The sequence below is a fragment of the Homalodisca vitripennis genome, unplaced genomic scaffold, assembly GCF_021130785.1.
Source record: "Homalodisca vitripennis isolate AUS2020 unplaced genomic scaffold, UT_GWSS_2.1 ScUCBcl_8196;HRSCAF=16210, whole genome shotgun sequence".
Lineage (NCBI taxonomy): Eukaryota > Metazoa > Arthropoda > Insecta > Hemiptera > Cicadellidae > Homalodisca > Homalodisca vitripennis.
This window is the reverse complement of record NW_025784322.1, coordinates 21072-42027: the sequence shown is the minus strand read 5'-3', so window position 1 is coordinate 42027 and position 20956 is coordinate 21072. Positions and strand designations below refer to the sequence as shown.

Below are 20956 nucleotides of genomic sequence, written 5' to 3'. Positions count from 1 at the left end.
CAGGCATGAGGCATTTTCTTTAGTGCACTTGCAACTTCCTACATTCATCACGGACAATAGGTAGGTTTGCCTCATGCCATTATGCAGTAGGATTGTGAGATTATTGTTTAAAATTTGTAATTGTTCTTTTTAATTGAACGAGGATTATCAACCAGAAAGTGTTAAATTTTATGCATAGCATGAGAGTTAGTGGGTATCATCATCATGTTGATATCAGTGTGTACAGTGGTTCAGTACGCTTCTAATTTTGGAAGGCATAAACTACAGTCCTCTCTTCCAGACAACCTTAATAGAAAAATGCTGTTATAGAGAACCTCGCCAAGTGCATAGCGAGTCTGGTGTTAAGGCCAGTATCGACAGCGCGAGGCTGCTCACTGCAAATGCCTCTTGGCGAATGCTCGGCCTTGCCTTGGACTGTGGATACCGGGGTTGCTCGCTATGAGGCGTTCGCGTCACTCAATGTGAGGTGAGCCGTGTGCTTGTCGGTTTTAGAGCAGTGCTCAAAGGTGCCTCGCTCCGAGCTGTGCGTCAAGTGGATACCTGCGCTGTCTGCCTCACACCGTACAAGACACAATTCTGCACTGCAAACCAACTAACCTCCACAACGAAACTGTCAACATGGATAATCATGAAATGATCAGACAATTAGGCTCTATCAATGTAATTAAATGTTCAAAACCTTGCATGGACATTCGCAAGAAATTTGACACGTCTTCTTCGAACCTCACGTCTTCTAGGAGTCTGTTCCCATATTTGAACCAATTTCGATAAATTTTTTGACCCACCAATGGGGTTTACGTCGCTTTTTTCTGTTGTTTTTTTCCTGATAATTGTCGCCATCACAATAAAATCAGCGGCAGCAATTTGCGCATTTCAAAAAAAAAAACATATTGTCCCGACTGTCTGCACTACGAATGCGGGTAGTTCGCGTGCTCGCAGTGAGCATTCGTGGTTACAAACTAGCTGCTAGCTGAAGAGCTCACCCTGAGGCAGATGGCACGAGGCATTCGCAGCGAGCAGCTTCGCACTGTCGATACCGGCCTTTATAAGATCTGTTTGGCTGAAATATCAATCAACAGTTGAAGTTCATTGTGAATTGTGTATGTATAATGGGCCAAACATTATGGGTGAATTTTAGTCTCTCAAGTGGTGATATTTAAAACAAAATGGAAGAACAAACATTCACAATGAAGACAGGAACAGTACGCCTCCTCATGCCAGTGATGATAACCAAGTGAATAAAATACCTCGTTCAAACCGTTGCGTCACGATTTTGGAACTTTCCGATCATTCCTAAAATTTCTCTATGTAAAAAAGTAGGCTATCACAAGTTTTGTTGATACCAGAACTGCTCACGGATGACTATAAAACAAAAGGATATGTTCTGTCATAAACTTTTTCCATTCTTGAAAAATCGCACCCATTGAAAGACTAACAATTTCATTCATAATGGTTGGGCCATTAACTGTATACAGTTCACAATGAACCTCTGCTGTCGAGTGATTTTTCTACCCAAAGAAATGTTATCATATCACGCACTTCAGTTTTGGTGTGTTTTCTATTATTGAGGTTTAGTGGAAGAGAGGACTTTGTAGTCTTAACTTTACGTCTAATAAAGCCAAGTTGCATTTCCTTTTTTCATTTCATATTTCGTGGTTATACACACTAACGTATGATGCTCTGTCTTGCACAATTGAAAGCATACTGAACCAATGTATACACAGATGTCAACGTAGGCGGTACTACAACCACTACTTCTAGTGCAACGCATAAACACTGATTAATTTCTGGATGAGCCTTGCATAAATCTAAATATGTCAATAATTAACAATGCCTATTATGAAACCATAAAAGTTGTTGCTTTACAGAAATTGTGGACAGTTTTGGAATCCATCTTGTTTTAAGTAAGAGTTTAACTTAATACTCATTGTAGCAAATTAACCAACAAAATAAAAATGTTAATTCTAAAGATTTAAGTTTATTTCCACTCCAATTTGTACCCTAAGTTGCAGCCTGATGATAATTTGGATCTCACTACTTACATGAATGGCCTCAACTCAAAAATATAAACTGGTGTGGTGTGAAAATGTTTGAAGCTTAATACAACATGATCGTAAAGAAATTGAAATTGGAAATATACCTATGTTATGCCTCAGGTACTAGAATAACTAAATTAGAGCCATATAAATAATTAGAAAAAATTATTTCTTTCACATATGAATACTGTTTATCAACACAAATGACAATGCAGCGGCCATACATAGACTTAAAGAGAAAATTTGTATATTCTTTTTAATAGGTTTGTTCTAAATTTAGCTAGCTATGAGGTATGTTCAAATAGTAACCGGATTTTCATTTTCTGAACTAAATATTTATTTATTCATCTACATTAATGTTGTCACCTTCAAAATAGTTCCTATTAGATATTATGCACTTGTCCCAGTGCTTCTTCCAATCCTTGAAACACTTCTCAAATTCGACCTTTGGGATATACTATAGCTCTTTCAGTGATTCACTTTTAATGTCATCTATGCTTATAAAATGACAGCCCCTTTAGGTTCTATTTTCCACAAGGAAGGATCACTTCAGACCTTCTAGTTGAACCTACACTGGGTACAGCAATAACCGATGTGTCACTTAAATCTGGGCAACCTTATGGATGTTCAGGAGCAGCACATCACTAATAACAAATGTTGAGATATTGGGGTGCAAGGGTAGACTGATAGGTCTTGTCTACTACGGGACATGACTGTTGAAGTTGGTGGAGCTCCCAAGTGTTAAGGGCTGTTGCTAGCCTAGATTTAAGGGTTTGCTACTTCCCTGCTTTAACTAGAGAGGCTGATACAGAGCCGGCTTCCTCATGAATTTCGACAGGTGTGGCTCCTATCCCCAACCTTACTCATCCAGAATATCCTGTCACTCCAGAAGCAGCCTAAAGGTCCTTTTAGGATTAAGTAAAATTTCTCAGCTTTTTGTCCTAAGAGAACACAAAAAGGTTCTCTTTTGTTTGGGAATAAAAAACAGTAACACAGAGCCATGTCTGGAGAATTTGGAGACTGGGGCATCGTTACAGTACTTTTTTTGGCCAAAAATTCACAAATAAGCAATGAAATGTGAGCAGATGCGCTGTCCAGGCATTATTTTCTGATTACTTCATACAAAGTGCGTTGAACTTGTAGGTAGTATTCCATATTGACCTTTTGACCTTATGACAAGAATTCATGAAGCACTATGCCATTACAATCAAAGAACACAGTGAACATATCTTCACGTTCTGCTGTACTTGTTGAGCCTTTTTGGTCTTGTCGATCCAGAATGCCTCCATTAGGAAGATTGAGTCTTAGTTCCTACGTCATATCTGTAAATCCGTGTTTCACCACCTGTTATAACACATTTCAGTGATTCTGCATCATTGTTGACTTAATTTAGTGACTCTTGAGCAACTTCCGTTCTCTGCTGTTTTTGTTCAAAATTCAATAATTTTTGCTACCATAAATACGTTCATGCCCAAAACATTAGAAAAAATGTTATGGCATAAGTCAGTTGATATGCCGACATCATCAGCGACTTCTCTAATTATAATGTTCATAACTATTTCTTTCACTTTTTTAAGTTTTCATTGGTCGTTGATGTGCTAGAGCGTCCAGAGCATTCATCATCTTCAATGTCTTTATGACCATCTCTGAAATGTTATACCACTCGTAAACCCTTGTTTTACTCATAGCAGACTCACCATAGGCCTTTGTTAAAATTTTCAACACTTTTCTACACTGTTTCATTTTTCATACAATATTTGATACAAATTTTTTGACCCAATTTTTTAAACAAACAAAATCACTGAGTTCATAAAGTACGTTTAACTTTACCAGCTGCCACTGAGAAAGTAAACGATGAATACAGCTGGAAATTTTATTATACTTCAGACAAAATTGTTAGTATCATATAGTAGAATTAGTCTGAGATCTTCAACTCAATTGATTGTGAGAGATTCTCCATACCCTTTATTGTTGCAGCTCTCCCGATGTGCAAGTGGCCACTCTCAGGTTTGTCAAGAAACTGATGGTGAGCCTCACACCTGCTGAGATGAGTGAACTACTGCCTGCTGTAATGTCTCAGAAGAACAACAAGCGGGTTGAGTTTCGACAAGAGGTCTATGACATCGTGTCCTGGCTGTACGATAATTACAAGTAAGAAAACTATCAGCAGTGAATATTGAATGTCATTTTTGGGCTATTAAACATAAAGCAATTGAGAATACATTGTTTGGGAGAGATCATTGAGATGTTTTTTCCCATTGTTTCAGACTGTTGAGAGACGAGAGAGCGCAGGCCCTGATGAAGGAGGCTCAGACTGTACTTGTTGCTGGATTGACTGATCCGGACAAACAATTGCGGGACAAACTCTATGAGTAGGAATATATTTTTTATGTTTAGATCACTTTTAACCCTCTAGTGGTTCATTGAACAACTTATCATAATTCAATCAATTTTTTAGATACAACATTATTTTTTAATTATTAAAAACAGTATAGTAAAAAGAAAATATAGACTAATGTAAATTATTTTTGTACAGTTTAAATATAATTTTATAAATAGTACAACATATAAATAACAAACACTTCAATAATATACTTTTTTATTTCTGTGAGGCCTTTCGTACTCAAGGAGTACATCATCAGACCTACATGACTGAATAAAAGTTGTTATAATAATAATATAAACAATTTTGTACTTAAATAAAAACATATGTCTTTAAAAATACAAGAATATAATATACATACTCCATTAACAACAGAAAATTATAAAAAAGAAGTTAAGAAAATAAAGGAAATTACGTTATTTAATGGCTACAAAACTAACATGATTAACAATATGATAAACAAAAAAAAGAAAATTATTAAAGGAAATTCTAGAACAACTCTTTATCAAATCAAATGTAAAGGACCTGAAAAATAGATATCTGTTTCCTGCAACAATTTATCTACGGATATGACTAAAAATGATTTTCCTATGTATGAGTAAATATTGATGAAATGATTTTGTCTAAACAAATCATTGAACTAACAAAGTTTCATGGTTAAATGCTCTTTACAGGTTCTGGACTGTCAATGACCACCTTGCACAAAACAACAGTTGCAGTCGTTTGGTGGATATCCTCAGGAAATTGTACTCTCCTTCGTGTGAAGATATGTTTCTACCAATCGTCATTAACCTCTTGCTCCAGATCTGTGAACAGACAAATGAGTTTAACCAGAACATCTTTGATAATCCATTGGAGAATTGTGCCTTTGAAGTGGGTACTTTTGCTTAAACTTGTGGTTGTATTTTGTTGTTGGTTTAGTGAACATGACAAATTAAAAAATTATTTTGTATGTTGTGTTTAGTGTTAAATTCAAATCAATTGTTTTTTCAATTTGTTAATTAAACGTGCGTGTGCTTCAGAAATATCATGTGTCAGGATCGTGGCGCACTCAACATGCTGCACTTGTTCCGATGTTTGCCGACACACTGGCCAGCCAACTGTCCTCGTCCTCTCTTGATTCTCTGGACTCTCTCTCCAACATCCAATTCCAGTTGAGGGCTACACAGTCACAGTCCTCCTTGTACTCCTCCAGTCTCATAGTGTCAAGTAAGAGAACATTCTCATTCATCTTGGCACATACTTGGAATAAAATAGCATTTGAGTATAAATCAAACAATTGCTTACAGTTGCGATCTTCGCCACTCTGAGATCACAACAATATGTATGATTTGTTTTCCCCTAAGTAATGTATACTCAACCAGAATGGTTCACCTCTAGTTGGTTTATACCTTCCAGTTGAACCCACACTGGGTACAGCAAAAACCAATGTGTCACTTAAATCTGAGTAATCTTATGAATGTCCAGGAGCTGCACATCACTAACCCCAAATGTTCATATTTCTGGATACAAGGGTAGATCGATAGGTCTAGTCTACTGCGGCATATGACAGTTGGAGTTGGTGGAGCTCCCCAAGTGTTAAGGGCTGTTGCTACCCTAGACATAAAGTTTGCAACCCCTCTGCCTGCTTTGACTGGAGAGGCTGATACGGAGCTGACTTTCCCTTCCAAGAAGACATGACTGAGATCCTTATAGATAATAGATAGATTTGTGTTTCTCAGTCAATACATTGAGAATTGTCATAGATTTCAATATAAAGTAATAAGGTCATCACTAAACTTTTTTTAGATAACACAAAGTTAACCAGTTCTTAATATAAAGATTCAGTAAGAAGTTTGAAACATTGTTGACTATAAACTATCATAATATAAAATTACTATTACAATTTAAAGTAATAAAAAAACCCTATTTTATATGAAAGGATCATAAAAAAATTCATTTACCGAATAGTATGCTTTCATTAACAAAGTATTCTTTCTTTTCTTTAAAAACCTTTTGCTGGACACCAATTCTTTGTTGCATTTCAATATTTTATTTATTATTGTACAAATCATATCATTTATGGATTTTTCAAAATTGGAAGAGCTATGTTGTTTTGTCTGTATAAATTATGTCTGGTATTATGTTTATGGCGTTTGTATCACGAGAAAAATTATTTTTATGTTTTGTGTAATATTTGCATAACACATACAGGTATAAACTCGATAAAGTCATGATTTTTGAATCCTGAAAAAACTTCCTGCAAGAATCAGTGGGGTTATCTTTTACTAATAATTCTTGCAGCTCTTATTTGTATTAAGAATATTCTGTTAAAACACACTAAAGTTGTTCCTCCCCAGATCCCTTTACCATACTTTACCAAACTTTTAAATGAAGCAAAATACACTTTTTCAATACTTCAAAACTAACGGTGTTTGATAATATTTTTTATGAATTAAGCTTCTTTAAATTTGTTCAAATGCAGCATGGAAAGTTCAAATTAGTGTCAATATGAACACTTAGAAATTTAGTGGACTCAACAAACCATCAGTGCTCTTTATGATTAATCTTCCAAATTTGATTACGTTTGTTTTATTTCCATTTAGCTTCAATACATTTGCAGAAAATTAGGTTTTCAGGTTTATGATACAGTTTGTAATATTGGTATCCAGCAATTAAGAACCCCTATCTCTGACAATCACTGATATACACTGATGACAATGATGATGTGATCCTTCCTCATGGATCTCGACAGGAGGCAGCCCCTACCCCCAATCTTACTCATCCAGATTATCCTGTCACTCCGGAAGCAGCGCATAGGTCCTTTTAGGACTAAGTGCAATTTTTCAGCTTCTTGTCCTAAGAGAACAAAAAAAATGTATACCTATGTAATTTTTATAACTATGTACAACTGAAAACTCTGTTGTTTATGGAAGTTTTGTGAACTAACAGAGCTATGAACCTGAAAATTAGTGTGCATTTCTATACAGGCAACATCAGGCTTGAAGATAAGACCAAGTTCAATGATGGTGCGTGCATGTTCCTCCAGAGAATTTGGTTAGTAAAGCCTACAGAGCTCTGAGGAATGTCTCGAAAATAAATGTATCTGTCGACTTGAAATTTTGTATGTCAAGGGGGCTGGAAAAATGTATTTTCTGTTTTTATTGTTTGTCTACCTGTTCGTCCACAGAATATGTCAAGAATGAAAGGTGATATATACTTGAAATATGCACGCATGGGAAGGTGTTACATGACACATCATCTGATGTACTCTTAGCCTTGTTATCATAGGGTGTCAACTGCAATTATTCTACTTTATCTTGATCTTAAAAACAAATTTGAGATAACTATAATTTTAATGAGTTCTTTTATGTACTTGTTTCAGTGTCAGGCAGTGATGATGAAGAGGCTAGTCTGTACAGTTTCGGAGGCCAGAGTACGTCAATGAGTCGTTCATTTAAACAGGGAAAAGACTTTGGGTCTCGTCTCCTCACACCGATCGACACAACAGGTACGTTGTTCAGCTCTTTAAATTTTGATGTACATGAAGAATTCTGAAACATTCCAAGAGTAAGAGTGAGGGTTCATTAGAAACTGCAATGTTCTTGATGAAGACTCTTGTTAGGTTTTAAAAGGGAAGTTTAAACTTCACTGTTGCCAAAACTGATTACTATGAGATTAGCATTTCACCATAGCCTCATGGAAGGAAATGAAATCAAGGGATTTTGGGTGGAAGGATTGTTATATTCAAATGCAATTCCGGTACCAATATTTGCAAAGTATTTTATTACAAAATAATGAATAAAATGTATTTGTTAAAACACAAAATTTTATGTGTGTCTTCATCATGTAATTAATGAGATATTCAAAACATTGAATACCCTGTAGGAAGAAAAAAGAACAATTAATTGTTAAAAGAAACCCACATTACAGTCAAGTACTATATTACTGGACTTTTGTGATGTAGTTGTTTTGAACCCTGGTTCCAATCATAGTATCAATACTTCTTTTATTACAAGAGAAGAGCAAAATTTATTTCATGACGCATTTTTATAATACAAGCTTTTAAAATTGAATTGTAAACAAAGGAAATCACTTATAAAGATTTATTCAGATTAAGTTACACTTCCCCTGTGCATTGCATACATACCTGTTGTATTGGCTACACATGTGAGTTCTGTGTTGTATGAGAGTTTTCATTTTCTGGTTAATAGCTGTATATATACTGAAATATATGGTGAATTCTGAAAAAAAAATACAGAAAATACAGAAAAAAAGGTAGATAATCAAAGCAAGGAAATAACATGATTTCAAGCTTTAAACTGATATATTCTACGTTTAGGTTCATGCATCGGAGCATGTCTATTCGTGAAGAATATGTGATAACTACTGATCACTAAAACATGTTTTTGTTGATAAAACAGAAACACTTTATGTGATTTGTGTATGAAAAGCCGTTGATTTGTAACAAATCATTGTAGTTCTAAAACTATGTTACATGCAGTTATTTTTCTATATTTAGGCATGAGCATTGCCACGATTCTGCTGCGTCTATTTAAAGGCGACAGCTAACAAGCCGTACACGAATTACTAATCAGTAAATGTGGTTTTGTCATCTGAGTAGAATTGAGATTCACAAGAATAACGAGATAACTACTCTGGAGAACCAGGTATTATTGCTCACATTGATCAACTGGTTGCATGAAATAAAAAAAGTATTCTTGGTCTACATTAAAAACCACCAAATAAGCGTGAATAAGGAAACTTGTGCTATCACTAATACTAGTGTAACGCGACCGATTTGGAGATTAATTGGTATCCGCTGCCACCACCGGATGATTCCGGAAAAAGAAATAAAGTTTGTGCAACAACGATTGAATTTTAAAAACTCTGTTTATTGATGATTAATTTATAAGAATTACACAATTTACATTGGTTAAAAAGGGGAGAGCACTTCTGAATGATATAAAGTATTGAATTACATTATTGAAAGAATTTAGAAAATTTTATAATAGGGCGACAGAGAGTTACATGTCTACGAGTCTGAGGCCTGAACTAGACTCGCTTCCCAGCACACGCAGGTGCTGACTCTGCATTGTCAGCAGTCTTACTGCTGACCTCCTCAACAGTGCTGTACACTTTACAATTATTATGTCTTTAGTTAAATTTTACTAAATGAATGAAATTTTTATAAAACCAAATAAAGCATAATTTCTTGAATTATTGTTAATATTGGGTTCGGGTCGTTACATCACCCTCTCCTCTGGAAAAGATGTGTCATAGGATCGAAGTGATGGCACATCTTGAATCTATTACATTCGTTTGTTAATGACTTATTTGATACTTTAAAATGTTTTTTTTCTTTGAAGTGTTCTCCAAATTATTAATACATATTTCTAATCTAAGTTTACATAACCATGATACTATTAAGATTTAGGATTATTACTAATATACAATATTTCTTTTCAGAGTCACAAGCCGGTCAGAGTCTTTTGATTTGTCACTTTAAAGATTTTAAAAATTTTCACGTTTTTTTTTCACTACTTAATCATGAGGGGGGGGTCATCCGAACAAAGGAGGCTTCGTGGATGATCTCTGCTAATGGAGTTCCTTCCTCCACCCTCACCGTCAGTTGGCTCTGGTCTGGGCCGCTTGTGCGCTGAGTTTGTCTTTGCTGCCGACTGGTCGTGCAAAGGCGTCTTATTCTCCTATGACATATAAAAACTACGAGCAGTATACAATTTAAACTTACAACTACATACATGACAATAAAATTATAATTCTTATTTACATTAATGACGACAGGTCGGTTTATATTAGATCCTTGCAATAATGAATTTAGTCCTATTTCTATATGATCATCAATTAGATTCTTTTTTATATCTTTTAGCGTTTCAAAAGTTAAGTTATTGTTTAATAATATAAGAGCGGTTTCATTCGGCTGCAATATGTTTATTTTCGGTATATGAAGGTGCGTAATATTTCTTTTATAAACTATATTGCCTCTAATCCTCGAAAATATCTTACCACTTTTTCCAAAAATATCACACCTTGATATCCGTTTAATGATACCTGAGGTGTTAACAACAACTTCTAAATAATCTTTTACAATGTCTGTTTTAATTACAGATGTATCATCTTCAATATTTCTAAAACAATTTAATATTACTTTGTAAGGTTCTGCAACACTATAAATCCAATCATTGCCATTTTGTAACCAAAACGGTGAGTTTACATTCTCAGTTAGAACTCTGTTACACTTTTGAGTTACAGAACTTAATCCCATAAACAGTGAATAGATGCAACCATCGACTGTATGGTGTAACACACTTATTGAATTTGGACAAATTTTAACATAACTGTGTCTACATTGAACATATTCATCTGAGGTGAGAGGTACATAGTACTGCCTATCTTTAGATATCAACAAGTAATCGTGTTCAATTTTCCAAACTAACCAATGTCTTAACCTAGGTTGATAAAGTGGTATCACTTCTATTTTATAGGTTTCAAATTGTCTATCAATTGAGCTTAATGGTACTGTAACAAAGGTTATACTTGACATCCATAATCTAACCTTTCATTTATGTTATGCATATTCAATGTTGTTTAACTAACTTCTCCTTATTGTAATATAACACAATTGATCTTCTTAAAGTAACTCGATTTATTCCTTCCACTTCTTACAACTTTTTTTTCTTCTGGCCTTCTGTGTTAGTACTCTCATTAATCTCATGTGCTTGTGTGGATATACTCAGACAATTTTTAATCTTCAGGGTACCCTTTTTTGTTTTCTCTCACACAACATTCAAACTCATTCAGCAACATTCGTTTCACATTTTCACTTCTGTCAAACTGATCATTTTCACTTCATTCGCTACTGAGTTGTTATCCTACAAGATGAAATTTCAAGAATACACAACAACTTCGGCTTTTTTTTCTTATTTCCCTCATGATATAACACTTTACTTCTACATCATTATAGTACAACTTGTATGCTTCTATTTACAACTCAACTTCATAGTCTTCCAGTCTGGATGGCTTCCTCCTCTCCCTAACTGGTCTTTCATTGTTTCTTTCTTGGGCAGATTGTAATCCACTCGGTCCAGCTTGCTCTGCTGCTTGGCTCGGTACTGTTGGATCTTCAACCTCCTCTTCGGCATCACTTGCTTCTTCTTCGAGGCTTATTCCTCTTCTTGCTTCCGTGCTAGGAACTCGTAGTGCTTCTTCATCTTCACTTTCCTGGAATTCTTATACGTTGTCTTCACTTTCTTCTTCTTTGTTTTTCGATTCAACTACTGGCTTGATTCTATTCACGTGCACTTTGACGTTTTTCCCTCTTATTCTTAAAACAACATTTAACTCAGATACGATTTCTACTATTTTGTATGGACCTTTCCATAACTGTGAGAGTTTTTTAACTCTACCCTTTTTTATGTGTGGTACATGCAGGTACACTAACTGTCCGACATAATACTCACTTTCTTTCGACTTCTTGTCGTAATGCTTCTTTTGAGCTTTCCTTGCCTTTTCCTGGCAGTGTTTCGATACTTCTTGAATCTCTTTTAATCTGGTTCGTAGATCTTCTACGTAATCTGAGTAGACATCTGTGTCCTCAGTTATTGTGAGATCTGCTTCTAAGGGTGTTTCCATCTTCTTTCCGTACACCATTTCAAAAGGGGTGTACCCTGTACACTCGTGTTCTTGGCTGTTGTATGCCATGTTGATCATAGGTAACAGTTCGTCCCAGTCTGACTGGTTTTTGTTGACAGAGTGGCTCAGCATTTTAGGGATGGTTCGGTGCACTCTCTCTGTCCGTCCGTTACTCATAGGGTGGTAAGCAGTTGTCTGTAATTTTTTTATTTTCAGCAGTTTGCAAACATTCTGAATCAGTTCTGATGTGAAATTTTTCCCTTGGTCTGTAATTAATTCTTTTGGTACTCCGATTGACGTTATAACTTTCTGAACAAATGCTCGTGCTATGGTTTCAGCTGTTTGATCTGGTAATGCTATAAATATTCCGAATCTTGTGAAATGGTCGATAACAGTTAATATGTACTTGTTATTTGATCTAGTTAACGGTAAGGGACCTACTATGTCGCATGCTAATCTATAACCAAATTCACTCACTTCTTGAAACTTCCCTAATGGTGCTTTTGATTTTCCATAGTCTGTTCGTCTGTTGCATGAGTCACATGATCGTACGAATGCTGTTACATCTGCTCTCATTTTCGGCCAGTAGAATTTATCTTGAATTCTTAATATGGTCTTCTTTATTCCTCCATGTCCACTCGTTGGTAAATCATGATGTAGTCGTATTACTTTCTCTCTCAATTCTCTTGGTATTACAATTAATTTTTCATCTTCTTTCTTGAAGTACACTACTCCTTGGAGACTTGTTTTGAAATGTTCATGCATTTTCAGTTTTTGACATTCTTTATCTTTCTTTTGAGCTGCTTTAATCGCGTCTATATCTAATAAAGGTAACTTTTCACACTCATTTTTGTATACTATTCTACTTAGACAATCTGCATTTTTGTTTTTCACACCGGGTTTGTGGTAAACTTTGTAATCATACTCAGCTAATTTCAAAGCCCATCTGGTTAATCTACTTGAAGGATCTTTTAATGATAATAGCCATTTGATTGCACTGTGATCCGTGTAAAGAGAAAAGGATCTTCCATAAATGTAACATCTGAAGTACTTAACTGCCCAAACTACAGCTAATAACTCTCTTTCGGTTACACTGTAGTTCTGTTCTGCGGAATTCAACTGTCTTGATGCGTATGCTATAGGATGTTCTACACCGTTTATTTCCTGTCCTAGCACTGCACCAATCGCTACGTTGCTGGCATCTGTGCTAAGAATGAAAGATTTTGAAAAGTCTGGGTAGATCAACAAGGGCTCAGTGGTTAGTTTTTCTTTTAGTTTTTTGAAAGCTGTCTCACAATCTGGTGTCCAATTAAATTTTTCATTCTTTTTGATCAATTTAGTTAATGGTTTGGCTATGTCCGCAAAGTTTGGAACATGCCTTCTGTAGTAACTGCATAATCCAATGAATCCTCTGATTTCTTTCTCATTCTTTGGCTGAGGGAACTCCTTTACAGCTTCAATCTTTTTCGGACAAGGCTTTACTCCTTGATTCGTGATTATATGTCCTAAGAAATTAATTTTGGGTTTTGCAATTTGGCATTTCTTTAGCTGCACACTTAAGTTTACCTCTTTAAACCTCTCTAGCACGTCACTCAAATCTTGTGCATGCTGTTCTATTGTCGGGCTGTAGACTAAGATGTCATCCATGTATGGTAAACAAGACTTTCCTTTCAGTCCTGATAAAGTGGTATCAATCAACCTCTGGAAAACTGCAGGGGAGTTTATAAGACCCATGGGCATTCTGGTATATTCATAATGACCTGTTGGAGTACTGAAAGCTGTTTTCTCTTGGCTGTCAGGATGCATTTTAATTTGGAAGAATCCCGAATTCATATCTAGTGCAGTAAAGAATTTACTTCCACCAAGCATGTCAAGTGTTTCGTGGATATCTGGTAAAGGATAAACTTCTGGTACTGTGCATGAGTTCAGATCTCTGTAGTCGATGCACATTCTGTGAGTTACAACACCATCTGGACCAGGTTTCTTTGGCACTATGACCACTGGTGCTGACCATGGTGATACACTCGGTATTATGATTCCCTTATCTAGTTGTTCCTCTATCAGATCTTGTAGCACTTGTTTCTGTGCATGCGGCACTCTGTATGGCCTTTTGTTAATGGGAGGGTGGTCTCCTGTGTTAATTTTGTGGCTTACTTTTTGCTGTACATCCTAAATTTTCAATTCCTCCAAGGCTAAACAAATTTCCAAATCGATGAAGTACGTTTCTAATCTTTGCTTTTTCTTCTGGTCTCAAATGCTCTATCTTTTCTTCTACTTTTCTTCTGAATTCGTCGCTTTTTTTAGATACTGTGTTGACCCTTTTTGGTTCTGTCGAATTCTTTGGTTTTAAATGAGGTTCTTCTAATTTACAGATCAAAGTGTTCTTGTACATTACTAAATCTTCTGGGCTTGTATTAACTACTTTCGTCCAACAAGTTCCATTTCTTACTGTAGTTAGACTTCTGGCTACATAAATTCCATGAATTTTTACGAGTGCTGGTTCTGTAATTACAACTTTGTTCTCAATTTCTTGCTTTCGTTGTTTCACATTTTTCCCCAATTTTAGTTGTACTAACATTTCTGAACGGGCAGGTATGTTGAGGTTAGTTCTGCAGTAGGCTGGAAGATATTCAGGCAAGTTTTCGTTTTCGTTAGGCTTCACTTGCGTGTTGATTGAGCGATCGGGTTCTACTTGGAAGGTTTGAGTTCGCTTGGTGGCTATACCAAGTCCACTCACGCAATCATTCGTAGTTTCTTTGTCTCGTTCGTATAGGTTGACTGCGTCACAACCTTCAATACTTAAGACATATCGTTCTAAATCAATGACAGCTCTTTTCCACCTAAGCACATCATACCCTATAACTGCAATATAATCGTCAGGCAAGTCTGCTACTATGAACGTACACATCATTTCTGTGTCTCCTAGCTTTATAGTCTGTTTTACTTGACCGTAGGTGTGCATTATGGCTCCTGTGATGTCATGTACACGAACATCAGTCGGTGAGATAGGTCCTTGGGTGACCGTTTTCTCTATCATCGAGATTTGTGCCCCAGTATCAATTATGACTGGCCCATTGACACTCCCAATGGTTCCATGAGCTAGTAGTTCATAGTTGTTTTCCTGCTCAGTGATGTATGCAATTTTAGGTTTTTTCTTCGCCTGTCCAAACCTTATCTTGTGTAGGTTCAGATTTACTTCCTCACGGGGTTGCCAGCGGCGCTTCTGGGTTCCCCGCTGTAGTTTAACGGTAGAGCGTTTCTTGAACTATAACCGCTTCCTGAAGGTTGACCTCTTTCGTTACCCGTGTTCTTTGTTCTGGCCCAGCAATTATCAGCTGTATGACCTTGCTTCTTGCAGAAGCTGCAGTGAGGACGTGTGGAGTTTGCCTTTGATTTACATTCTGATTCTCTGTGCCCTTTTCTACGGCAATATCCACATTCCTTCATCTGCCTGTCTGTAGAGTTCCTACATCTACAGTCTTTTGCTACGTGTCCTATCTTTCCACAATTGTAGCATTTACTTGTTAAATTGTTTCCAAAAACTTTCCTTGGTTTTTCTTCAAATGGATTTGGCCTTTTTTCTAAGTTATTTATTGCTATTGCGGTAGTCACTGCTTCTCTAAAATTCTTTGGAAACTTAATCCTTGTTTGTCTGCCAATTTCTCCGTAGAGTCCTCTGACAAAGGCTTCCATTGTTCTTCGGTCAGCTTCTTCTCTTAATACTCTATTTACTTCTTCGTTATTGGTGGTTCTCAGTGTTTTGTCACTGACCCTCTTGACTCTGTCAGAAAATTGTTCGATGGTCTCTCCTTTATTTTGTCTGATGTTAGCTAATTGTTCAAAATAATAGTGATCTGGTAGGCTGTCTCCAAACCTTTCTGTTAGAGCAGACTTAATTTCTTTAAGTGTTGTGGCGTTTTTGCATTTTTCATCTGATTTTGAAAACTGTAGTGCACTACCAATTAACTTTAATTTCAATACTTGTAATGTTTGTGTTTCGTTCCAATTGCTCAGTTCTCCTATGCCTTGAATGCTGTCGAAGAATGGCATGAGTAGATCGGCTCTCTCTCCGTCGTAGGGAGTAATGCTAGACACTAGCTCAAATGATGGTCTGCTTGTTGCTCCGATTGTCATATCCATAGCGGATGGTGACATTTCTGTTCTGTTCAGCACAGAATTTCCCGCGATGGTTTCGTCTATGCAGTCTTGAAGAGACCTGACTTTGGTTGAAATTGCATCAAAAGCTTCTTGAAATTCAATGGTTTTTTCCTTCAAACGTTACTGTAGAACTCATGATTGTTGATTTGTTATAATGATCTTAATAATCTAACATTTAATTTAGGAAACTCTACAAAATTTTACGAAGTTTTATTTCGACTATACGACTGAATTTATGACTAATAATACTATTTTTTTCTTCAAAATCCCAAAAGTTTTCTATCAAAATAAATTTTCTGATAACCAATCAATGATTGATAGCCTATCTATACCCAATCCTATCAATCAATCATCATCAATTGATGTTAGTAATAATAATCCATATACATCATATGAAACTAATTAGTAGATTAGCAATGCCTAATCAATTAACAATATCGATTTACACAGTACAAGTATACTAATGTGACGTATAGATTTTGAATAACGCACTGGAATAGCGTCTAACTTCAAATTCAAATTAATTTTAAAACATCAATATTTCTTAATAACAACAATTATTTAAACTCAAAATATTAATTTTATCAAAGCTATTACACTTGTTTTTAAAGAGTGCTTCTACATTACAAAGATTTAATAATTAATTTTTTTATCTAGAAACATTGGCAATTCCTGAATATTATTTAACAAGTATTCTTATCTTAATTTTAAAATGAGAAATAGGTGCCCTGGAAGTGACGACCTGACATTGAAGTACACATTGTTACTCCATGTTAGAGTAATTTAATTTAATTTACTTGTTACTTAATAATTGATCACAAAATTAATAATAAATTGTGCTATCATTCAATGCTGCATTCACTATTACACCACAGCACCTTTATTCTCTCTTATTTCTATGTCTTATTTTATTATATAATTAACGTAGAATATTTGGTAAAATTAGTTTAAAAGTATAGCCAATGTTTCTTTATTATATTTATTTAATTTCTGAACGTGAACAAAGGCTCACCAAATATCGCCGCCATTGTGACTGCCATGGTTGCTAGAGGCTGTGGACAGATGATGTTGGTTGTTGTCGGCGTCACACACGATGTTGGTTGGTTGCTCCGCTTCCGTCTCCTAGGCTGGTGACGTGATGAAGATGGCAAGATGGCGTCGTCTCTTGGCATCCTTTCTCGGTTTGGCGTCTTCACGTGTAGATTCCTTTATCCAATTCCATCGTCTTCCTGTTGCACTTTTTACTCCAAAATTTTGAAAAATCCAACTTGGAAACACTTTTCCTAACTGTTAAAACTATACTTGACACTGGATTACACTGTTTAAATAATTTTGATGTTCACGTGGTCACTTCGGCAGCGGGAAATCAATCAACTGTACAGTTAAATTGTCCCAAGGTTACGCGATCATCCCACCGCTGCCACCAAATCTGTAACGCGACCGATTTGGAGATTAATTGGTATCCGCTGCCACCACCGGATGATTCCGGAAAAAGAAATAAAGTTTGTGCAACAACGATTGAATTTTAAAAACTCTGTTTATTGATGATTAATTTATAAGAATTACACAATTTACATTGTTTAAAAAGGGGAGAGCACTTCTGAATGATATAAAGTATTGAATTACATTATTGAAAGAATTTAGAAAATTTTATAATAGGGCGACAGAGAGTTACATGTCTACGAGTCTGAGGCCTGAACTAGACTCGCTTCCCAGCACACGCAGGTGCTGACTCTGCATTGTCAGCAGTCTTACTGCTGACCTCCTCAACAGTGCTGTACACTTTACAATTATTATGTCTTTAGTTAAATTTTACTAAATGAATGAAATTTTTATAAAACCAAATAAAGCATAATTTCTTGAATTATTGTTAATATTGGGTTCGGGTCGTTACACTAGTGCAAAGCGTGAACTATAACAGTCAATAATCATTCACAAACAACACAAAACATACATTTGTAAAACAAATTATTGAGGGACTCACCAAGGCAACATACAAATTAAACAAATATAGTGCGGTTAATGAGATATACCTGTCCTTTTTGGATTAAGTGCAAAATCATACATCAATTTTTGGTTTCTCACCAAAATATGAGGGGTCCTGTTGTTTCATAGGCTTCATGTCTTTAAAAATACAACAATAAAAAACTATTTATTCTTGTTTATTATTTTCTATATTAAGCTGTAGAATTTCCTTCAAACCATTCTAGGACTGTATTTACATTTCCTATTTTGTCCTCTACTACTGCACCTAAACTTTCCTTGTAGTCCAAAAAAGGTGTTCAGCAGTCTCCTCCTGCTCATCACACATTCTACAGAGCGGATCCTCCTGAGGGATGCCCACTCTGTGAAGATGCTTCCTCAGGTGACCATGTCCCGTAATCAGACCTATAACCCGAGAAGACATTGATCTATTTAGTGAGAGAAGGTCAGACGCCACCCTGGGGGAAGGCAACTGTAGTACCATTATGCTCATTCTCTTACCCTGAAGCATGTAGTCGGTTGCTTTCCGTGTGTTCTAGGTATCTCTTTCCCAGTTGGAAGACGTAAGTTTTTAGTGTGAAGAATAACTTTTTATACAAAGAGCGGTGATGGGGAGAATCCCAAGTGATTGAAAAGATTGTCTGCAGCTTTAGCGAGGATGAAGGTCAGATTCTGAGTAGAATTCTGTTAGGATCTCTTATTGACGAGCCACCCCTAAGAGCAAACCAATATCTGAGGTGAGCTTCAACAAACGCACAATTTGCAGTTTTCAGTCCCCCATTTAATTTTATGTGTTTGACGACTTACACTCCTTCTTGCGTAGTTGGTTTATGTGATCATTCCAAGTTAATTTACTGTCCGCTGTCATACGATAGAATTGTACTTGGTTGTCCATGAAGATTAAGTCATTAGTTCTGCAATATCTGAAGACTGCTTTTAAGCTGTTTGATGTTCTTGTAAGAAGACTAACTGCTGTGTTGCTGTTTATGAGTAGTGTTGTATCATCTGCATACATTAAGCTGATAGTATTGGCACTAGCGTTTTGAGTGATATTCAAATCAAATCACTTTATTCCACATACTTAGTATATACAAGAAAAACAAAGCTTATTCGTATGGAAAATTCCCAGCAAGACTACAGGTCATAGTTGCTGAGAAGAGTTCTTTCTTAAATTTACGTACCATTACATACAAGCCATATTAATGTACGGCAGAATAAAATTAAAATTCCTTTAAAAGTATAACGTAAAATACTAACAACTTTGAAAAGAAAGGATTAGAACTAATACAAACAACTTGTCTAACAAACAAAAGCAGGTCCACGTATAAAAATTAATTGCTACATATTGAAATTGACAGGTGCCAAGTTTTATGCAAAAATGAAATTAATAACCAATAGTCATACCACAATTCATTAACAGAGCTTTAAACTGGTAATTTAGGTGTAAGGTGACAACAACAGCACCTCTGCAGCCCGCCATCCAACATGAAGTAACCATGCTGTCACCTTCCGCTTATATACAATGACGCTGTCACTCTCTGCTTCTTTAATTTCGTTAGGTAAATTTTGATTCAGTATTTGGCCCAGATAAAATGAATTACTATATTCAGAACTATGAATTAATCTAGGAATGCAATAACCGTAATTATCTTTGAGTCTTGTTGCATAACGATGATGAGTTTCAGTAAAAATAATTTGTTTATTACTTCTTATGAATTATAACATTTTTTTAATAAAAAGCTGTCTTATATTAAGCACAGGAAATTTCACAAAAAGTAATAAAGTAGGAAATCTATAGCTCTTTTTTAAAATAGTTTTTACTATTGCTCTCTGTGTGATTGCCAGTGGTTCCAAGATGGCAGCGGGAGCACCACCCCATGCCAGTATACCGTATTGTACCACCGACTGCACGTAGGCAAAGTACATAGTTCTGCACTGATCCACCGTCAAAACCTGACCAAGCTGTGAAAATGCATATATAAGTTTCCTTAAGGCTTTATTCAAATACTGTGCATGTGGGCCTCAGTAGAGTTTATGATCAATGATAACACCCAAATATTTGTACTGGTCTACACGCTCGACAGCGGATCACTGCAGGAATGCATCCTCAAAGTTCGAAGGCCAGGATCAGCTTGATTTCTTGTAACGATGGGCAAATATTTAGTTTTACAAACATTACTGTAAGAGAGTTATGGTCAAACCACATTTCAATTTTTGATCAATCTTCCGAAGCATGTTTCAAAACTTCGTCCCACGTGCAGCCAGTAGAGACAACAGCCATGTCATCAGCAAACAAAAATATTTTTCCTTTGACATTTAATTTTGAGACATTATTGATATAAATCAAGAAAAGTAGAGGCCCCAAAGTGCTTCCTTGAACAACTCAAAAATCAACACCAGCATTGTCACTTTTGATTCCATTTATAGAAACTACCTGAAGCCGATTCTGGAAGTAACTCCTGAACCACTCTAATTCTTTACTCCTTACACCAACTGCATCTAACTTTGCAATAAGCTTTGCTTTGTCAACAGAATCAAAGGCCAATTCTAAAAATGTAATCAGCACCCCCTTTTTCAACGCAATCTGACTTGAAATAAACTTTGTAATGTCAAACAGAGCATGTGATGTATTTATGTTAGCTCTAAATCCATACTGAACATCAGCAATTATATTATGTTGTGAGAGATAATTTTACAGTTGCTGCTTAACACTTTTCTCTATAAGCTTGGAGAGGGTCGAAAGTAATGAGATCGGCCTGTAATT

General features: G+C 35.9%; 1 protein-coding gene across 1 annotated transcript in view; it reads left to right on the top strand.

The window, feature by feature from the left end:
- The first annotated feature begins 6 nt into the window (after positions 1 to 6).
- The window catches only part of LOC124374388 (DNA-dependent protein kinase catalytic subunit-like), a 40351-nt gene continuing 19401 nt past the window's right edge, over positions 7 to 20956 (top strand). The window contains exons 1-6 of the mRNA XM_046832610.1: positions 7 to 60; positions 4014 to 4187; positions 4304 to 4408; positions 5094 to 5292; positions 5442 to 5628; positions 7784 to 7909. Of these exons, the coding sequence (XP_046688566.1) occupies positions 4060 to 4187; positions 4304 to 4408; positions 5094 to 5292; positions 5442 to 5628; positions 7784 to 7909 (745 nt within the window). The 5' untranslated portion in view covers positions 7 to 60; positions 4014 to 4059. The remainder of the gene's footprint in view (positions 61 to 4013; positions 4188 to 4303; positions 4409 to 5093; positions 5293 to 5441; positions 5629 to 7783; positions 7910 to 20956) is intronic.